This window comes from Crotalus tigris, unplaced genomic scaffold (genome assembly GCF_016545835.1).
Source record: "Crotalus tigris isolate CLP2741 ecotype Arizona unplaced genomic scaffold, ASM1654583v1 scf7180000017781.746583, whole genome shotgun sequence".
Taxonomy (NCBI): Eukaryota; Metazoa; Chordata; class Lepidosauria; order Squamata; family Viperidae; genus Crotalus; species Crotalus tigris.
In genome coordinates, this window is record NW_024096631.1 from 262,887 (window position 1) to 284,069 (window position 21,183).

A 21,183-nucleotide genomic window follows, 5' to 3' on the forward strand; every position below is an offset into this window, starting at 1 on the left:
GTGGCTGACTACAGGCACCAGATATGAATGTTATTGTAGTGCTCTATTAATAGTGCACTTATAAGCTACACATATGTGCATCTCACCGTTGGCCTTAAGTGGCGTAACTATGGGGGTTTCCCACCAATTGTTATCTACTGGCTGCAACACGCCTTGTTGTACCAGCTTGTCCAGCTCTGCATTGATTTTTGATTCGAGGGCAAAAGGCTTGAGGCTTGATCCTTATTGGGGTTACGGTAGGATCAAGGTGGAGGATAATTGAAGATCCCTTGTACTTCCCTAAGTTAGGGCTGAAAACATCAGCAAACTCCTGGCAAACTGCCGACAGGTCCGCTGCTTGTGTTCTGTTTATGCCAGTCACATGGATGCCCAAGGCATCAAACCAGTCTAGCCCGATGAGGCTTATGCGGTGACCCTCAACTACCATGACATCCAGGGAACCCTCAAACTCTTTACTTTGAGCGTAGCTTCTCTTTTAATCGCTATGCGGGAGTTTTGGAAATCCGTTAGCAGGAGATTCAATGGCTTGAGTTTAACTTGTTTGCCACTGCGACTGCAAATGTGGTTAAAAGTTCCTTGGGAAACTATAGATAGGGCTGACCCAGTGTCCAGTTCCATGTGGCATGGAACTTCTTGAAGCTTGAGTTTGAGTCTCAGCTTTTCTTTAAGAGGGCAATGGGCACCTGTCCTAAAGACGCTTCTTCTGCGGGAGCAATAGCCAACTCTGTGTTGCCTCGGGCCCCGGTACCTTTCCTGGGGAACTCTTCTTGTGGAATTTCCCTCTGGCGACCTTTATAGATGGCAGTGATGTGGCCTTGTTTGTCACATGCCCGGCACATTGCTGTGTGGAACCTGCACTTCGAGCGTCTATGTCAACCTTCACAGCCCACACATCGAGTGAAGGGAACTGCCTTATCAAATGGCCGCTGGGCTCTTTCTAGTGGCTTCTGCAGCCGATCGATCTCATGGTCCATGTCGGGGTCTTTGACTGTTTCAGTGTCCTCATGGTGGACTGATTCTGGGCTAGGAGTGTTCTTGGAGGGCCGTAAGGCTTTGTCGGCTCTCTGGCAGTTTCTTTGGCCATAATTTCCTTCAGGGCGTCTTGAAACGTCAAGGTCTCCTTCGCAAACAACTTCTCTGAAGGTCCCTGTTTCTCAACCCGCATACCAAACGGTCTCTATGCATTTTTAGGAAGGCATAAAGTTAGTGGACTAGCTATCCCACAAATAGGCTTTTTTGAATCAATATATCCTTTGTATAGCATAGAGAACAACTGGAAAATGGATCTATCTGTGGGAGAAGAGTGGCAGAACCTGAGGGCAGGGTGAAAATAGAGATCAGCCTAAAGTCCCTTACATAGCCATAGATTAACTAAGTCCAACTCTCCTTGAGTGCATAACTTTAACTCTAAGCAGGTGCTGACCATTAGCTGAGAAGATTCTTGTGTATAGGCTGTATAATAAATCAGTTTAATTGATCCTTTGTATGTGTGGATCTGGGCTGACATTAGTATCATATGCATTCAGCAAGGAAAAGCTATTATGCAAATTAATGGAGTAGAAATTTATTATTACTATGCAGACAAATACCCCATTTAAGAACCATAAAGTGAACAGTTTTGACAAATATAAAAAGTGATTAACCACTGAAAGCATATTATTATTTTACATAATATTGGTCATCATCAAGCGTAACTAATTTAAGTATAAAAGAAGTATAAAAGAACAGAAACACAAATGTTCCATCTACACAGCATTTTAAAGCTAAATATTGGAAAAGCATTATAGCAATAGCAATAGACTGTTATAGCAATATAAGTCTATTATAGTAATAGACCTATATACCACTCTACAGTGTTTTACGGCACTCTCTGAGCATATGAACCCCTACAATCTGGGTCCTCATTTTACTGACCTCAAGGAATGGAAGGCTGACTCAACCTTGAGCCCGTCAGGATCAAACTCCAGGCTGTGGGCAGAGTTTGCCTGCAGTACTGAATTGTAACCACTGTGTCACCAGGCACCAGAATGACAAATAATACATATTGTATATATTTCCAAGAGCAATCTTTTTAGATAAATGTAGCAGAATAAATTACTTACTACTCAAGCAAAAAAAATATATTGGGTGGTTACAATTCAGCAATATCTCTGGCCCTCCTTTCCGATCAATGCTTCCAGTTATATTTCTTAGACCCATCTTTGCTTTATAGTTTCTCACACAGAAAATTACAGAAAACTTTTTGACATTGGATTGTAGCAAAATGGTTCCTTTTGTGTTTAGGTATGCACAATTTGTACGTCTCTAAGTATTTAAAATTGTAAGCATGAACGAACTAGTGTTTCCTTTTAAAAATATCTCCTAAATGCAAATCCAAATGTTCTCTATCTGTACAGCTCAAGGATTTATAATAATCTAACCAAAGCGATCTGACACAAGTCAGCAAATAATAAAACTCTGGGTTTAAAAAGGGTTTTTTTTTGAGCAGACAGTGGTTAGCTTTCTTAAGATGTAAGGTATTTTTTAAAGATACTCAAGATTTATATGATGTACTTAAAAGATATTTCTAATGTAAATAACATTTTAAATAATACATCATTCTAAGTAAAATGATAGAGCTGGAAATGTAGCAGTGCCATCCAAATCTCTATTACTACTATACAGTGGTACCTTGGTACTCAACTGCTTTGAAACTCATCAAATTTGTTAATGCATTTTGATGTGAAAATTTTGTCTTAGTACTCATTGTTTGTTTGTCTATGGAGATTCTCAGTCATCCAGGTCATAGTTATCCCAAAGATGCTTTTCCATGAGGCAACTGGACTTTCTTGTTTTTCTTTGAAGACGTTTCGCTTCTCATCTTCAGAGCTGAAGAAGCTTCTTGGATGAGAAGTGAAACATCTTCAAAGAAAAACAAGAAACTCCAGTTGCCTCGTGAAAAAGCATCTTTGGGATCATCCTTTGTTTTGTACTCAACACACAAGCTAGAACTTGTCATTGTCACTATATTATTTCTTATGGGAAAAATCTGTGTGGTACTTATCATTTTTAATACTCATTATGCCTCCTGGAACCTAATTAAGGATGAATACCAAGGTACCATTTAATTTTATTAAGTTTTTCTCTAAGGCTTCTGAGAGAAATAAACACAGTTCTCATCCTATATTGATTGGGTTCAGATATCACACTAAGTCATTTAAAAAAATTAGACCACTCCAAATTATTTTGTTACACAGCAGTATGTGTCTGGTCCAACATAACTTTTGAAATTTCATGACTGGACTGAGTTTGACCCAAGTTGAAACCCTAAATACGGGTAAAGAGGAACATTCTAGAATCTTATTGGTTCTGGTAAGAAAAAGCCTGAAGAAGATAAAATTGTGCACGTTCCAGAATGATGGTGAACAGACATTTTTCAGAATTAGTCAAATTAAGGATAAACTCGATTAAGCAATTAGTTTGTGAGCTTTTAGAAAAAATACAATTATGGACTGATACAACATACTGAACCAATCCAATCTTTTTTTCTGATAAAGTGATTGGTTTACTTTAATTGATATAAAGACCCTTGATTTCAGGAAAGCAATTCAGAAACTTCTTCCAGGAGGCTCTAGTAGAGAAGATGGCAAAATATGGGCTGGATTATGCTATCATTCGATCAAGAGAGAGCTAACTGAACAACTGTATCCAATTGAGTAAAGAGTAAGATGAATTTCCCTCAAAAAACAAACAAAAAAAAACAAATGCAACTGACAATCATGTGAAGATCAAGAGAAATCCTAATATCTTTTCATGTTGCATTGGCCAGATTGCACCTATAGTATTATACTGAGTTCTGGACATATTTATCAAAATGAAGTTGTATATTTAATATACAGTAGAAGTTATAGTATATCCCTCTTATTAGACATAAATCTGTTTTAACTGAGAAATAACTTATAATTTATTAAAGCAGAATAAGAAGGCTAATATTAGATTTGTCTCCAACTACCATTACTGTAGTAGAAAACTTCCATCTAGAGCCCAAAGGTCAAACTATGGCTATAGATCAGGCATGTCAAACTGCTGGCCCGTGGGCCAGATGCATCACGCCGAAACCGCACCCACCCCATTGCTAGCAATGGGGAAAATCATGATACGTCACATGACATCATGTGATGTCATGAGTTTGACATGTCTGCTATAGACCATAGTTTGTCATCTATCAAGTCATCAATGCCTTGCTCCACAACCTGAAAGAAAGACAGAATCTATCTCAATCAATGGTTCCCATACCATTCCTGGCTTTACTGGAGCAGCTACATTGAGTATTCACCTCCTTACCCAACGAGTAGAATGTGAATCAGATGTTTTCCCACTGATAAAACTCATTTAAAATTTATAACTAGCTTAGTAATTGAGAACAAAATTGGCAACTCCCCTCCCCCCCATTATTCAGGACAGTGTGGACTTGAAAAACCATGCCAACTATGGCTTATGACATATACAAATCTTAAGAAAATAAGACAATTTCAAGTCTGAGCGCTTTTATTTTGTATCATGTAAATCATCCACCAGAAGGCAAGACAAACTAAGAGCCAGTAATTTAGAGAAAGAATTGGAAAATTTAGTGAGTTTGTCTCATAAATTTTGGTAGTACAGCAAACTGCTTGAAGATTTCAAATAAGGATTGATGAAAAAATAATTCAAGACAGGGTTGAACAACAAAAAAAAATCCATCAAAGCCAAGAGAATTGTTTCCAATAAGGAGATTAGGGCTGGAGTGCTTTGTGATATTGGCAGAGTTTCTGTCTATACTTAATTTAAGGAGTGATTGGTCCTTCCTGTCAACCTCTGCTGATCAGCTTTCTTTAGTTGCAGCATGATTTAGAATTAAATATTCTCCCAAGGACAGGCTCCAGCTCCTTACCAGAATTAGTGAACAGCTGCACTGAGTCAGATGTATTACTCATAAATTATGACAGTTTGTTGTCTCTTGAACTGCAGGTGACAGTCTGGCAGGTTCTCAGAGTGGTCCATAACAGATTGGAAAAGAGAGAACTTCAGGACAAGACAGACAATGGATGGAGGAAATGCAGACTGTGAGATTCTGTGGCTTCTGTGCACATTCAATCTTATCTCATCACTATCCAATGTCAAATACAGAGCTAGCTTGCCTAAAGGAATTTTTTGAAAATAATTTCTTGCTAAGATTTTAAAGACAAACTTCATATGTTCTTTTGTTCTTCCTCGTCGCCTGGACAATACTCCCATTTTTGTCAAAAAGGATGGTTCTGTCTATGTGCAGTTCATGATTACTTACTCCTTAAGTCTCTAGTACTTAGAGATCACTATCTTAGATTCTTGCTGTGAAAAGTTTGAATACATAGTAATGTATTCAAATTAATCTTTCAGAGCCTTATGGTTTTCATGATTTTCTGCTTGAGTTCTTAATTGTTCACTTAAATTGATTTGCTGATTTATTCTGAGGATCCTATCCGCCTTACTTTATGTTCAAATTCATACAATTCTTTATTAACTTTATGGCTTCAGTCTTTACAATAAATTAGAGAAATATGTCTTTAAATTCTCCTGTGTCGAACTATTTGGCCTACCACATTCCCATCAAAAGTATTCAACCAGGACAGAATTCATTTTGTCATGGGACCTTCTCCTACATATATCAAACATATTCATCATTTGGGAAGCTTTGCCAGTTTTTATCATAAGTTTATTCCTCCTTATGCTATTCTCATCTTACTCAGAAGAGGGTTTAAGTGAAATACAAAAGGCAACTCAGTCTGGCACTTACTTCTCAGCCCATTTTCTATCATCCATTTTCTATCACCTTATCTACCTTTTTTCCCCTACAGATTGATACTTCTGATTTGGTCTTGGAAATTGTGCGTCTACAATCTGCTTCAAAGTCTAACAGTAACTTAATTATCTTTGCATTTCTTTCCTCGCAGGTTCTACTTTTCAAAAGAAACTATAATGTTTTTAATAAAATGGAGAAAACTTTGCAGCATTAGCTGTTTTCTTGAAATACTGAATACCTTATAGATATTCAGACAGGCCACAAGAATTTAGAACATTTATAAATATTTCACAATGTTATTCAGTAATGTGTCACAAGGTCATGATTTTCTCCTTACATGTCTACCTTGCACAATGAGAAACTTGGTGCTTTATTTTTTACCTTGTAATGTTCTTCCTACCTTATTTTTGTGCCTGGAAAACTTTAGTTTCTCTCTTCTAAACTCTAGCAAGTTTATCCTGTGAACATTTTGGGGCCAATGGGAGATTCCTTCTTTCACTGACTGAATCCAGGTTCTAGCAAGGTAATTGGCCGATAAACCATAATCTTTACTTATGGTTGAACTCATTTTGGGCTGTCCTCTTATCAAGATGTCTGAAGATGTCTGAAAGCACAGGTGTCTATCTCTTGGAAATTGTTTTCCAAACATATACCTCTGAGCAGAAGGATAAAGCATCACCTTTTTCATCTACTTATCTTGTTCCTTATTAGTATCGTTTTATAAAAACCTAGTAAGACCACACCTGGAATACTGCAACCAATTTTGGTCATCATACTACAAAAAAGATGTTGAGACTTGGTAAAAATTCAAAGAACAGCAACTAAGATGATCAAAGGCCTGGAGACTAAAACATATGAAGAATGGCTGCAGGAATTGGATTTGGCTAGTCTAAAGAAAAGAAGAAATAGGGGTGACATGATAGCAGTATTCCAGTATTTGAGGGTCTGCCACAAAGAAGAGGGGGGTCAAATTATTCTCCAAAGCACGAGAAGGCGGAACAAGAAACAATGGTTGGAAACTGACCAAAGAGAGAAGCTACCTGGAATTAAGGAGAAACTTACTGACAGTGAGGACAATTAACCAGTGGAACAACTTGCCTTCAGAAATCGTGGGCGCTCCATCACTGGAGGTTTTTAAAAGGAGGCTAGACAGTCACATGTCTGAGATGGTATGGGTCCTCCTGCTTGAGCAGGGGGCTGGACTAGAAGACCTCCAAGGTCCCTTCCAGCTCTATTCTATTCTATTCTATTCTATTCTATTCTATTCTATTCTATTCTATCCTTCTTGGATACTCGGTGTGCATGTGTATACATTTCACTTCCATTGCAAGGAATGAGCAAGACTAAATTTAGTCATGCAAAATGACTAGTAAAAACCAGAATTACCAACACATTCAACACCTGCAATTTGTAGATATAACAGAAGGCTTTAAATAAAAACTTATTTCCACCATCCCCTCTGCCCTCCTCTGGGAGGGCTTTACAATATTGCATTTTATTTTGGTGCTGGAAAGGTGCTGGCAAGAAGGCAGGAAGTGAATATAATGCTTAAGTTCATCCTCCTGGGATGAATTCCTCTCTCCAACAGAAAGATCTATCAAGGAATCATGTTAGATTTAGGATAGCTTTCAAGGGACCACGGGATTACAGTTCAACTGTTAAGAGACTTTAGAATCCCAAAATGTGTAAGGCAAAACAAACTCTCAATAACTAAAAGCTTTTCTACTCAATCTACGTTCTAAATAATATATCTTCACTTTCAGTTATAGATGTACCTAAAAAAATGAATTATAACTTTACAAAGAAGCCCCTCTAAAATTGTTAACAAATATTTTTAATATAGTTTAATATATTATACAATATGGCTTCAAAAAAATAGCTACTAGAATCATCCGTATCAATACTAAAATCCCTTGATGAAAATGTATTCAATTACTATGCATTAATAGAGGTGACCTGGATTCCCTAAGTTTCTAGGCTTCCTCCCATGGTACTGTAAGAGCAAATTTTCAATAAATGGTTTATGATCCTGATAGATTACTTCTAACCTCCCTGCAACATCCAAGCCTCCTCCTTCTTCAACTGAGAGGAAAAGTGCCAAGAATGCCTTTGTATTCATCTTACAGCAGTTGGAGCAGTAGTATCACTGAAGGAATGAAATACCAAGTTGATCCTGCTTAATACAGCCTCAGAATGAGTGTTTCAGCTGGTCAGGAATACCATTCCAGTCTTTCCCAGTATATTTATACGGCACATGCAAATTTAAATAATAATAAGAAAAGCAGGTGAATAAACAGTAGACCACCTAGTTAGCTGCTGCAAGAAGATCGCACAGACTGATTACAAACAAGGATGTGACAAAACATCAAAAATGCATTGGAATATATGCAAGAAATGCCTTTTGCCTGCAAGCAAGAACTGGTGGGACCACAAAACAGACAAAATAAAAGAAAATGAAGCTAAAAGGCTCTGAGATTTTAGAATTAAAATAGATAAGCACCTGATACATAACATTCAAGCTTAACAATTGTTGACGGGAAAGACAAAGACGTCTGGATAGATGACATGGCAGTACCCAGAGCAGCAGAATTCAAGAGAAAGAACTTGAGCAGATCACAAAATACAAAGACTTGCAAGTAGAAGTAGAAAAACTGTGGCAAAAGAAAGCAAAGATAGTATGAATAGTACTTGGGTGCAATCCCCAAACAACTGGAGCATCACTTGAACATCATCAGTATTAACAAAATCACCATCAGTCAATTGCAAAATGCAGCTTTACTTGGAATAACTTACATTCTATGATACCTTTAACCAAGTTCTTAGGAAAGATTCAATAAGTGGATAAAAAAAGCCAAATCCACTCTAAACATTTACTTGATTGTGACCAACTATAATAAAAATACACCACTTGAATACTGTCAGAACTTACCATCAGTCAATGGCTAAAGGCAGTTTTACTCAGAACATCTTACATCTTGAAACAATAACACTAAACCATCAAGCAACAATATCAACATCAATAATTGCAGGTCTTTTGGAAGGACTCGGTAGTTGGATAAAAATGCCAAATTCAATCTAATCATCTGGCTGACTGTGCAACCAACTGTAATAATCCTCAAGACTTTCCCCAGATCAGTTAAGGGTTCTGAGTAGCAAATTGTAAAGTACACCAATATTTTCCCAGTCTATCCACCTGTCCCAAAATCTGGTAGAGGTTTTCTGGTGGTGAACAAGATGAAATTCTAAGAATTAAATGGCTCTACTTGCTCAGCTTATCAGTCTGGTTTGATGTTCCTAAATAATAGATGTGCTCTATAAGGTACATTTATATATTAGGATATTTTGAACAATTATAAAGTACTAGTAAAATTTCTAGTAAATTATAAAATACCATACTCTGAATTAAAAACATGCACAGATTTCTTATCCAAATAACTGTAGTATATTTTGTTTTCTTTTTCTGTTTATTTGTTCCAATAGAAAGTAGGAACTCCAGCTGCTCTAATTTGAGGGGCTGCCACAAGAAGGGGTTACAATATTCTCCAAAGCACCAGAGGACAGGACAAGAAACAATGGTTGGAAACTGACCAGAGAGAGAAGCAACCTGGAATTAAGGAGAAACTTCCTAACAGTAAGGACAATTAACCAGTGGAACAACTTGCCTTCAGAAATCGTGGGCGTTACATCACTGGAGGTTTTTAAGAAGAGATAGACAGTCATTTGTCTGAAATGATATAGGTTCTCTTGCTTGAGCAGGGGGCTGGACTAGAAGACCTCCAAGGTCCCTTCCAGCTCTATTCTATTCTATTCTATTCTATTCTATTCTATTCTATTCTATTCTATTCTATTCTATTCTATTCTACTCTACTCTATTCTATTCTGTTCTAATATTAAAAACAAGAAAATGGATAACCTTGCTGATAGATCTTATTTTTAAAAGAATCTAACAAAAGTAGTTGTGAATTACTGAAGAATAATATAATCATACATGACCAAGATGTTATTCTACTTGGTAGTCCATGTTAAAAAAAAACCTCTTCTATTTGTCTTCAATATTGCCATTAACAGGCAACTTTATTTTAATCTCTAAATTAATCCTTCATATGATGCTTCTGTGTATACTTAAAATAATTGTCTCATCTTATTTCACCCTGAAATCCCTCTTTGCTAAACTGTCAAACCTACATTTAACTCAGGAAGAAGCTGTATTCATCAGAGGAATTCAACAAGACAAATGAGCTGCATCCTGTGGTTTTATGGACCAAGTCAGAATGTGTATGTATGTATATATGTGTGCATGTCTGTCTGTCTGTCTGTCTGCCTGCCTGTCCGTCCGTCCGTCCATCCGTCCATCCGTCCGTCCGTCCATCCGTCCATCCGTCCGTCCATCCATCCATCCATCCATCCATCTATCAAATTTTACATATACACACACAACTACAGAGCACTAAGTATAAAATATTTTTTAAAAAACAGTAAAAAGTAAAAATGTTATAAACTACTTTCCTGGCTTTTGTTGTTATTGTTTTTCAGAGAAATGGCTTTAGCGGTTTAAGTTTTATGGGTAGTATTTTGACTGATTTGTTTAAAAAAATATATTAGACTTCTGCAGCCTGAATGTCAAAATCAAATCAATTGGCTGTTACCCATGGATGATAAAGTCCTAGATAACTATAACTATAACTAATTAAATATTACTATAGTTTCTTACTACTGCTGTTTCATAACCTTACATATTATTATGAATGTGGGCCTTCTAATGCCTACTACTATTCCAATGCTTATCACTGCAAACAAAACCACTCTAAGCCTTTATTTCAATTGGCTTCATAAAGAAATCCACTGAAGAGGAAACTAAATGGACAAAAAATGTCACTTAGTGCTTGTCCTGATGTCTGATGCAAATATGCAAATTATGCCAGGACATGATGGATTTATCATCATCCCTTCCCACCACTTCTGCTGATCACCTGTGTGGAATAAGAAGTCTCACACAACAATACAAAAGGCATGGTCTGACAACTCCTTATCAAAATCCAGCACTAAACCATTATGAAAAGTGAATAGTCCAGTTCAGCAAAGTGTTCAGTATTTGAGGAAATACTCAAAGAATTAGATATGAATAATTGTCAGAATTTTGATAGAGGTTATCCAAGTCATCATGCAAAGGTTGTTTTCATGGAATAAAGCTGTCCGAGCCAGGCTGTCACAGATGCTGTTTCAGTCTTTGAATGAGTCACAGCAAAAGCTTTTATCCTTTGCAGCTCAATTTCCTAGCATGACTAGCACTACTCAGTTTGAACTAGAGCTGCTGGGCTGCCTGGATGGAACAACTGATTTCCTAATTTATAGGATGTCCCAAGCATTTTTTTCAGGAGTCTGGCACTTCTCAGATGTTCTCACAGACTTGATGGGATATGTAACAGAATCTGAGTTCAGACACTGGAAACTATCAAGATCTATGTCCTGCGCCTACAGGATTAGTTTTACCAAGTGTTTATTACTGTAGGGCCATGATAGGATTTTATTATTTATTTGTTTGTTTAACCTGTATGCTGCCCATCTCATTAGTGGTGACTCTATATGACTTACAGACATTTAATTATCCCCATTGGAGCATCAAGCTAATTGGCACAGCTTGACAAGGCATTTTGGAAAGCCAAAAGAGGGGGGGCAGATTTACCTCAGGGGGAAAGATGTTCCAGAAGGTGTGGGCCATGGCATAAAAGGTTCTTTTTCTAGATCCCACCAGTTGAAATTCCCTGGCTGATGGGGGTTCATATCATGCCACTTCAGCCAGGATGGATAGGGCAAGTTAATCCCTTTGGGTTGATCTGGTTTCTCAGATAGCCTAGATCAGGGGTTCTCAACCTTAGCAACTTTAAGACTTGTGGACTTCAACTCCCAGAATTCCTCAGCCAGCTGAGGAATTCTGGGAGTTGAAGTCCACAAGTCTTAAAATTGCCAAGTTTGAGAACCCCTGGCCTAGATCCTCATGTTATAAAACAGGATACTTCAGGGCAGAGTTTTGTCAAGATCTCATAGCTGAACAGCCTTGGCTCTGAACTAGATTCCCATAACTGAGATATGTCAATGAATCTCTTCTGTAGAATTGGTTAACAAGTTATATTTCATGTACTGTATAGGTTTCAGACCTAGGATAATCAATCTTTTAAAAAAAGGTTCTGTCATGAAAGGTATGCAGTAAATGCCATCTTTAGCATCACTAACACATGTAATTTGATATCTAATCTTAACAGCTTTATATGCAGTAATCCTTCCAACTCAGATTATTTGATCACCCTAACAGGAATATAACATGTTTTATTTCAAAAATGCTTTTAAGACCTGCATATATGGAATACTCAGTAATACTGATGAACAATCACCCATATCTGACTTGCAAGATGGTCAACGTTTACCCAGTGTAGTCACAGTGGCCACAGATGAAGGCAAATAAACTCTAGTTTTTCATGCTGCAAAAAAGGCCAGGAGTGAGGTAGAGCCTGGACAATACCAAATCTGATGGACTTTGTCCACATTCAGTTTAATTAAAGGATAGTTAACCTAGTTTGGCCTGTTTTGCTGAATCAGCATGGTTTGTCCTCATTTATTTATTTTTAATTAACATACGAAATTTATAAATAATTTTCACCATAGCTTGAAGATCAGAGTTGGTGTTTTGGCTTGGACTGGATCCACAATAAGAGAAGATTGGCAGAAAATAATATGATATTGGAACAGAGGTCCCTGGTAAAGAGCCAAGGTCAGAGATGACTTCATGGACCAAACCAGTTTGGATTAATTGTTAGGCTGCTATCAGATGATGTAGGTAGGTTGGTAGGTAGGTAAACCTATAATTTGTCTACATAGAACATGCTCACTTGCTATTTCTAGCGGCTCCCAGGTGCCAGCTGGGATTGGGCCTTGCAGCCAAAAGCGTAGCAAGCAAAGCAGAGAGTCTGAGTCTAAGCTCAATGCTGCACCAAAAGGTGTTAGCTGGAACCAATAAACTTGTGGCAAATTTCCAAAACATATTTCATGTACCTTATTGACACTCATTTACCTTATTTAGCACTGCCAGTGAGAGAATAGGTTTGAGCCCAAGGATACTGTTATAAATATTTGTTCAATAAATGGGCAGGGATCAAAAGCAGCCACTGAAATGTTCAGAATTATGACGTACCAAAAAGAGATAATTCTCTATAGATAGCATTCCATGGTAGTAGTGGAATAGCAATTACATAGCATATAGAAAAGCATATCCCTGCTTTTTTCTGCATCTATTCAGTCTGTCAGTTAAGCAGATCTTTTATAGCAGTCATTCCCAACAGATTATATGAATATAAGCAATTGCTTTATACATTATAAAATAAAAAATTCAAAGAAGGTAAAAAGACCCCTACAAAGTACTATTTACAGACTTAAAATAATAAGCACATACATTTGTCAAATGTCATGTGTTGGTTATAATAATGCAAGTAGCCATGGAAACAGACATAGAATTTTTTATATGTTTTTATGTGATGCTTTCATAAATACACTTAACATGAATGACCATTGAATTTTCTTATTGCTTTTGTAGTTCACTGGGCAATAGATTTGGGAATGGAGGTGTTCTCTTTGAAGAATTGACTTTGGCTGTTGTTCAGGTCCCTGACTTTTTATTTTTCCTCTTCAGACAAATAAAACATTTTCAGGAAGAGCCCTACTTGCACATATCCAAAGAACATCATATACCAGTGGATACATGGTGGCTTGCTTTCCATAATGCAAGGTATGGTATTGATGCCATTCCTATAGAAATGCTGCAGCAATTGCAGAAGAGTTTTCCATTTCTATAAAATGGTTGCGAGAACAGAAACAAAACAGCACATAGCCATAGAAAAAGATTATCAGATCCATAGACATCAAAATACTTAATCTGTAATTCTTAAAGCAACACAATCAGTTTATGTTGAATTTGTTATAGCATTATTTTGACTTTATAACAGTACTTATACCTTTTTACCTGAGTACACACTTTAAAGATACACAGAATCAGAAAGCATTAATGCTATTATTCATGGAAGATCTCTAAACTGAATGAAACTAAACTCTAAATGAAAAATTATGTGCACTAGATTGTGCTGTCCCTGGCCTTAAACCAAAATTTGCACTGGCCCATTGCTATATAAAATATTCTTCCTTCTCAAGAAATAATACTGTATCTAGAAATGTATGCACAGTGCATGTTTGATTCCCCCCTTCTTTGTATGAAAGTTCTTTTAAGAAAGTTGCAAAGACGTATATGATTTATAAAAAGAGAGAACAGCATTTCCCAAAATTCTTAATATATATTCTGCTATTTAGAAGACTAAAATTTTTGAGAATTATTTCAAGCTTCATTTATTTTTGAACTCTTACTTGGAAACTGAGTGTAGTATTGCATTGAATTGATTATTTTTAATGCCTTATAATTGCTACTGATATTTGATTTTATCCTTTCATTTTCTTAAACTACAGCAAATGTTGTATAGTATTTAAGGAAAACACAATACAGTAACCACAGATAGCAAGAAATTAAAGACAGGCAAGAACATGGAATCTGATTTAGGTAAGTAAGACGTTGGCAACTGGGATGAAATCCAGATACTAAAGAAGGGAAACATGTTCCTACATTCTTGCTGCAGACGATGAATGGAGCAATCTATTCCCCTCTATCAAAGTCCAGCAGACTGGTCAAATTTGTTGCAAGCTAAGATTTGTATGTTGACTTATAAACAAGGAAGTCTCAGTTCACAGAGATAGATAGATAGATAGATAGATAGATAGATAGATAGATAGATAGATAGATGCATACAGTTTGTTTACTGGAAAATAGTTGGAAATTTGGCTAAACAAAGAAAATTATAACTACAGTATTAAGAAACATTTAAAAAATTGTAGGTCTATGTTGAAATTCAAATTAAAAGAATACTTTGCAAAAAATACATTATTTGTTGCTAATGCCATACCACAGAATCTGCTAAATACTCTGCGAGCTACTATAATCACCTTACCATAGTTGTACACATCTACTAGATTAATTCTATGTCATACATATTGATATCATAATTATTATGTTAAATATAAATGTGTGTTTCCTGTAGAAGTAAATATATCTCATAATAGATAATTTCAGTTCTCTGTTAATGATAGCAAATCTTCTGCAGAGTTATCTTCTCTTCTGGTTTTATACAAGAGAGTCTGCACAGAAAAAATAACAGCTGTTTTCCATATTAACTTTGTTACTTTATCAGTTAATAAACAGAGACATTTCACAAATTTCATGTTGACTGGAACTTTTGAAACCAAATTTACCATATTTGGAAAACCGAAGAACAATGCATTAATTTGTATGCTACATAAATGGATAATCTGTTGTAAGAAATAAAGGAAAATTCCCAAGGGTCATAGGTATCATTAAACCAATAGGGGGAAAAAAGTGTATATTATGCAGCTCCTAAAAGCCAAATAAATATGGAATTTGAGGAAATATTTGACAGTTGTTATTTTGGTTTAGACTGTACTACATGTTACTGGATCAGATCAAGCAGTTCTAAGTTATTGTGTTTTCACATCAGGTACCAAATATCTTTGAAAATTCTTAAGCAAATTATGAACATGTTCATCACCTCAAATTATTTGTTCCTGGAGTATGATATCCAACATTCAAATCCTTTGAACATGGAGGCATTCATAACTAATTATCATAAACTTACCTTCCCAAGTCTTATACATATGTCATGACTACAACATACAAATTCCCAGCTTTGGGGTCACATTACATCTGAAAGACTCTAGGTTTGAAAAACTACCACAAAGTAATCTGTGCTTGAATTTATCATAAGTTATCAAATATTACAACCTACACTTCTTTTATCTTTTTGTTGCTATTTTGAGTTAAATATTAAACAGTTAAAATACATTTGTACTACTATATTTGTTTGCTATCTTTACCACATAATACCACAAAACTCAGGGTAATCAAATCATTAAGAATTTTTCACTAAATTTCAATATGTGTGTATATACACACACATATACACACATATATATACACATACACACACACCTACATATATGCATATATAAAAGATTAAAAACGGAAAATGATAATACATAACACTAGTATAATATCTGTTAAAACCTAATTAATTTTCATGCTCTGACACAAAAACATCTAGATGGACAGCTCTGCTAACTTGTTGCAGCAAACACAATATGGCCATTTTGTTATTGTCTAATGACATACTGCATGAGATTAAATGTATTTACTCCTAACAAATACTTCCATGTAAGCATACAGCAAACACAGTAGGCTTTATGTCCAAGGATTATGTACAGGGCTGCATTGTTAGAATCCTATTGTGACACCTTTATCAACAAAATCATTGTAAAACAAGATTAATGGCCCTAAAAGGAACATATAAACATGACTGATAAACAGTAAAACCATAGATGTATAGTGTTATGCAAAATATGCCCTTTCACTAATAGTTCATAAATAAATAATTCTGTACAATATAACATCTTCTTAAAATACATGCAAATATATTTTGGCTTGCATAAAGGAACTTAACCAATAATGCTCAGACTACTTAACTGTGTATTTTCAAGAGGTCCAGAAAAAAACAATTTAGCCCAATAGGGCTCATTTTTCATATTTTAGTGCTTATGAATTTATTTTACAAATTTTATTTTTGTATATATTAAATATATTCTTAAAATGATTCCAAAATAATTCATAATATACTTCCTAGATCAAATATGTAAAACTATCTGGTTCTTAATATGACAGATAACCCCCCGCCCCCACAAAAAAAAAATTAAAAGCTTTCTGTTAAGCAGATAAGAATAATCATGTTAAATATGCAAGATATGTAGGCAAAGTTCATGAAATCTAAAATGAGACTTCACATGCTTTGTGTCATAGTTTTCACCTTTGATGGAGATCAAAATTATTGCCTAATTTCCAGCATTTACTGAATATTCCTTTTCCTGGTTAAGAAAAGCGTGACATCTGCAACTCAAGGTCTTTGATTGCATGAAACATTCCTCAAGTGTACCAAACCTGGAAACAACAACTTCCTACTGCACATACTCCTTTGCCAGACATGCACATGTGTAACAATGCCATGTGACCATCCTGAGATAGGTTTGACTCCTCTTTCTGCCCCTTCCTGTGGCAGTCCTTTTCAGGAAGGAGATAAGTTGCAAGTGGCCCCAGCCCCAGCAGGCCAGAAGCGCCCCCCCCCCTTTACCCTACATCATTGCTGTCCTTCCACCTTGGCAAGCCAGCCTCAGGCCTCGCTGCAGCCCAATGGGCTCAATGCAGGGTCCCTTTCTCACCCCTGGGTGGACACATTCCCTGTCTCTTCGCACTGCCACGGCCAGGTTCCTCCTGGACGGTCAGGACATACCTTCCCCGCCTCTGTATCGGTCCCAGCAGATAGAGGGACCGGGGCGCCTTACCAGTCCGTTTGAGGCTCGTCGATGACCAGGAGTAGCTTGAACTTTCTGGCCGCGGCTGAGGAAGACGAGGAGGCATCCACCAAGCCCGCCGAAGCTGCCGTCTGCTTCACGGCGTTGGAGAGGGAGCTGAAGAAGCTGCTGCCCACCGACTGCTGCTGCTGCTGCTGTGGCGGTGGCGGCTGAGAAGGCTGAGACGGAGGCGCCGCTGGCTGCGGCTGCCTCCGGTCCGAGGCTGGGGAAGAGGACGAAGAGGCTGCCGAAGGGGCAGGCGGAACCGCCGGAGGGGGAGGCTGCTGGGGCTCCGGCCGCTGCAGGTCCGTCATGTACCCATTGGGCAGGTTGGCGATGAAGCTGCTGTCCGAGAGCCTGCGCCGCAGAAAGTTCATCATTTGGCCGCCGAGCGGAGAGAGAACTGGCCGACGACGAGAGGTGAAAGGAGCAGAAAGGAGGGCTGGCTGGCGGGTTTCCCGCTTTGCCCGACGCCTTGCTGGGTGCCGGAGAAGGAGGGAGCAGGAGCGCTGCCGCTGCTACGTGCGGGAGCTGCCGCGGCTGCTGCCAATGCCGCCGCTTCCCCGCTTGTCCCACCCTCCCGTCTCTAGGTGGCAGCCGCCTAAGCCGTTGCCGCCTTGCCTCGCCTTCCTTGCCTAGCTCTGCTCTGAAGGCGCACGGGCGGAGGGAAGCGGCGCCAAACCGCGCCCTTATGGCCCGCCCCGAACTCGACGGGGGGGGGGTCCTCTGAGAAGCCCACGGTCAGCCGCCGTCACCCATCTCAGCGGGAAAGCTTCAGCGCTTCCGGCATCCTCCCCGCGCGCAAAAACAGCCCTGTTTTTCCACCGTGCGCGTTTAGTCTGGAGATGCCACGGGCAGCGAGGTCTCCACGGGCCAGGGTCAACCGTGCAAAAGAGGGTAGCTGTCATGGGAACGCGAGATCGTCATGGTACCTGTGGCCCGGCACTGTCACGCAAAGGCAGCTTCACGCAGGTCCTCAGAGATCCAAGTTTTTCTTTCATGTCTGAAAGGCAGCAGCTACACAAAGGATTACTCTGAACTTGTTTTAAGCCTATCACCTGGAACCGGCTTGGACATTATAAAAACAACAGCTACAAAATGTTAAACATTTAATAAACAAATCAGTGTCTGGGGATCTCAGCGTGAAAGATATTTTAACAGATAACAAACATAGGTGACACTGTAGGTATCACCAATGCTCATAAGGGCAAGTCACATTAGGAAGCTGTGGTGGAGAAGGTCCTTCTTAGTCCCTACCAGCTGTATCCTGGCCACCCTGATGGAAGGACGGTTCCTCTTTCCATGTTTTAATTTTTATATGACATAATTTCTCAGACTATACCCTAAAACTTCAAACTGAATATTTGGCATGGAGATCAAAACATTTCTGAATTCAGGTATGAGGGAAAATTCTCACTTCAATCAGCACATTACACTTCTAGCAGATATATTCAAGAGGGTGCAAATAAAAGAAAATGATGCTTATTCACTGAATCTCTCTTCTACACCTGCACCACACAGTATCTCTGATATTAATCATTGTCTATTGCCTATTTCCAGCACCCACAATTACCAGTAAAAGGTCGTTGAAGGTGTCAGAAATAATAAACCCTCATTGTGAGCTGCTGAAGACTATCAATAACTGTCACCAAAACAAAAACATATTTTCTGGGTTGGTAGATACAATAGCCAGACTTTATCATGTCATTTTGACATGGTATAAGTATTCTTAAAATAGGCACAAATACAATTAGAATATGGGGGATATGCTAAGCACAGTTAAAAGTAGTTTTTCCTTAGGTAAAGAGCCACACACCCTGACATCCTCCAGTTCCAGTTGTGCAGATGACCCAAATGATGATTACACAAAAAATCATATTTTTCAGCCTTTTGAACAAACCTTTACTTGTTAAGTAGAGAAAACATCATTGAAATAACTGACCCTCCTTAAATACAACATAAACTTCCTGTTCACTATAAGATGTTCTCCAGGACCAACACAATATATTACATTTTTCAATATATTTATGTCTAATTTGGGGAGGACAGTGCAAAAGTATCAGCCTTTTGAATAAGAATTTAGCTCTGTTAGATTCAGATTCACTTATCTCTTAAAAATGAAATGCCAAGAGCTTTTAGAACATCTTCTGTTAAAAAATAATATAAAGGACGGTTCAATGCACTGTGCCCTTTTTTGGTATTTTTCTATTACCTGTTATTAAATTCTTGGCATAGACTTCCAGAATTCCATTATCACCTGAATACATTTCTGCTTGAAATTGAACTTGGCAAAAGAAGAACTCGATGGGCCAAGACTAAAGTTGGAATATATAATTTGCAGCCAAGCATCATGGGGGGAGGGGGGAGAGATATTTACCTGTGGCAAATTTACCTGTCACTTTGACCCAGCTGGTCAAGATGACCAAACATTTTGCTGCTACAACAGTATGATGATGATCAACAAATCTGTTTGAAAAAAAAATGGAGTTTTTAAGCAGTTTTACCCAATACAGTGTTTTCAAATGTTCTTGTCCTTATTGTCTTATACTTCTTTCTGTGAAGAGGACAGCTGCAGGAAAACTGATTTCTATCTGGAATTTCTTTGAGATCTACAGCATTACCAAATATTACCAGAGTTTATTTTGCTTATTACTGCACCTGTGTTTATTATATATTTATATTAATTTTTGTATGGTATGGTTATAAGCTTATTTATAGTTATACTATTGAAAATTACCTTCATAGCCTTAAAGTGAAGTTTATAAATACTATTAATTAAAATAAATATAAATAGCTGTGCTATTTTAAATACCATTTTATAATGTCCACAACTTAAACATTCTTTGTAAGCCCCAGTCAATTTACTTTTGCTGTGAATGCTAAACAGTGTCAGTATGCTTCTTATAAAGTGGTATGTTAGTCATCGAAATCAGTTGATTTTGGTCATGATGCAATAGCTGCCAACTCTATAAACATCTAGTTCTGCATGTGATTAAAACAACTAAAGGAGGAATTTTTAAGTAGGCACCATATGCTAAACGCATTTGTAAATTCATTCAGACAGCCGGTTGTGATCAAGCAATCTCAGGTTTTGTATGATAATCTATATTTGCTGCAATTTAATCCAAGTTGATAACTTATTAACACCAGATCCAATGAATAAATCTGAACCTGGGGATGAAGAATTGCTGCAGACTTTTACTGTGCAAGCCTTCTTTATCCATCCCCAATGACTAAACTATGCTGGGCTGAATGCTATCACCCTAGGATAATTTGGTTAACTGAATCATGCAGCACAGTGAAATGGAGAGTTTTACTATGCATCTCAGTCATCAATATTGTACAGCTCAAAGCATGGTGTAAAATTGTCATCCATAGTTTCATGTTTGATTCTTTAAATAAACCTTGGTGCTTGTGAAGCATTCTCCTGTTTTCTCCAATAGAAGAGTTCAGAGAAGAAAAATAGAGTAGACTCAAAGACTGAAGATGACTAAGGGAATCCATTTCCTCAGGCCTGACAATCTGTTTATACAAAGGTTTTCAATGGGAACCTTATGTATATAAATGCAACAAAAATATACTTCTTCTTGTCTCTCTACCATTCCACTACTAGTGTTACAGTTGCTACTAATTTTAGTTCACATTTTTTCAATTAAAGGAGCAACAGAAATAAATATTTTATCAATTATGACGTAAGGTAGCAGAAAATGGAAAATAATGATAGGCTCAAGTAAGCTACATAGTCAAATGATTACTTAATGGTAACATTATAGTTTAATTACTAGACTACAACAGCTGTCAGTATTCATTATGTACTTGATTCAGACAGTATGTAGAACTTTCTTATTCCACATTGTAATTAAAAACAAAAACTCTCCTAT

General features: G+C 37.5%; 1 protein-coding gene across 1 annotated transcript in view; it reads right to left on the reverse strand.

The window, feature by feature from the left end:
* The window catches only part of SYN2 (synapsin II), a 104,838-nt gene extending 86,427 nt beyond the window's left edge, over positions 1–18,411 (reverse strand). The window contains exon 1 of the mRNA XM_039342243.1: positions 17,294–18,411. Within this exon, the coding sequence (XP_039198177.1) occupies positions 17,294–17,682 (389 nt within the window). The 5' untranslated portion in view covers positions 17,683–18,411. The remainder of the gene's footprint in view (positions 1–17,293) is intronic.
* Between the last annotated feature and the right edge of the window lie 2,772 nt (positions 18,412–21,183).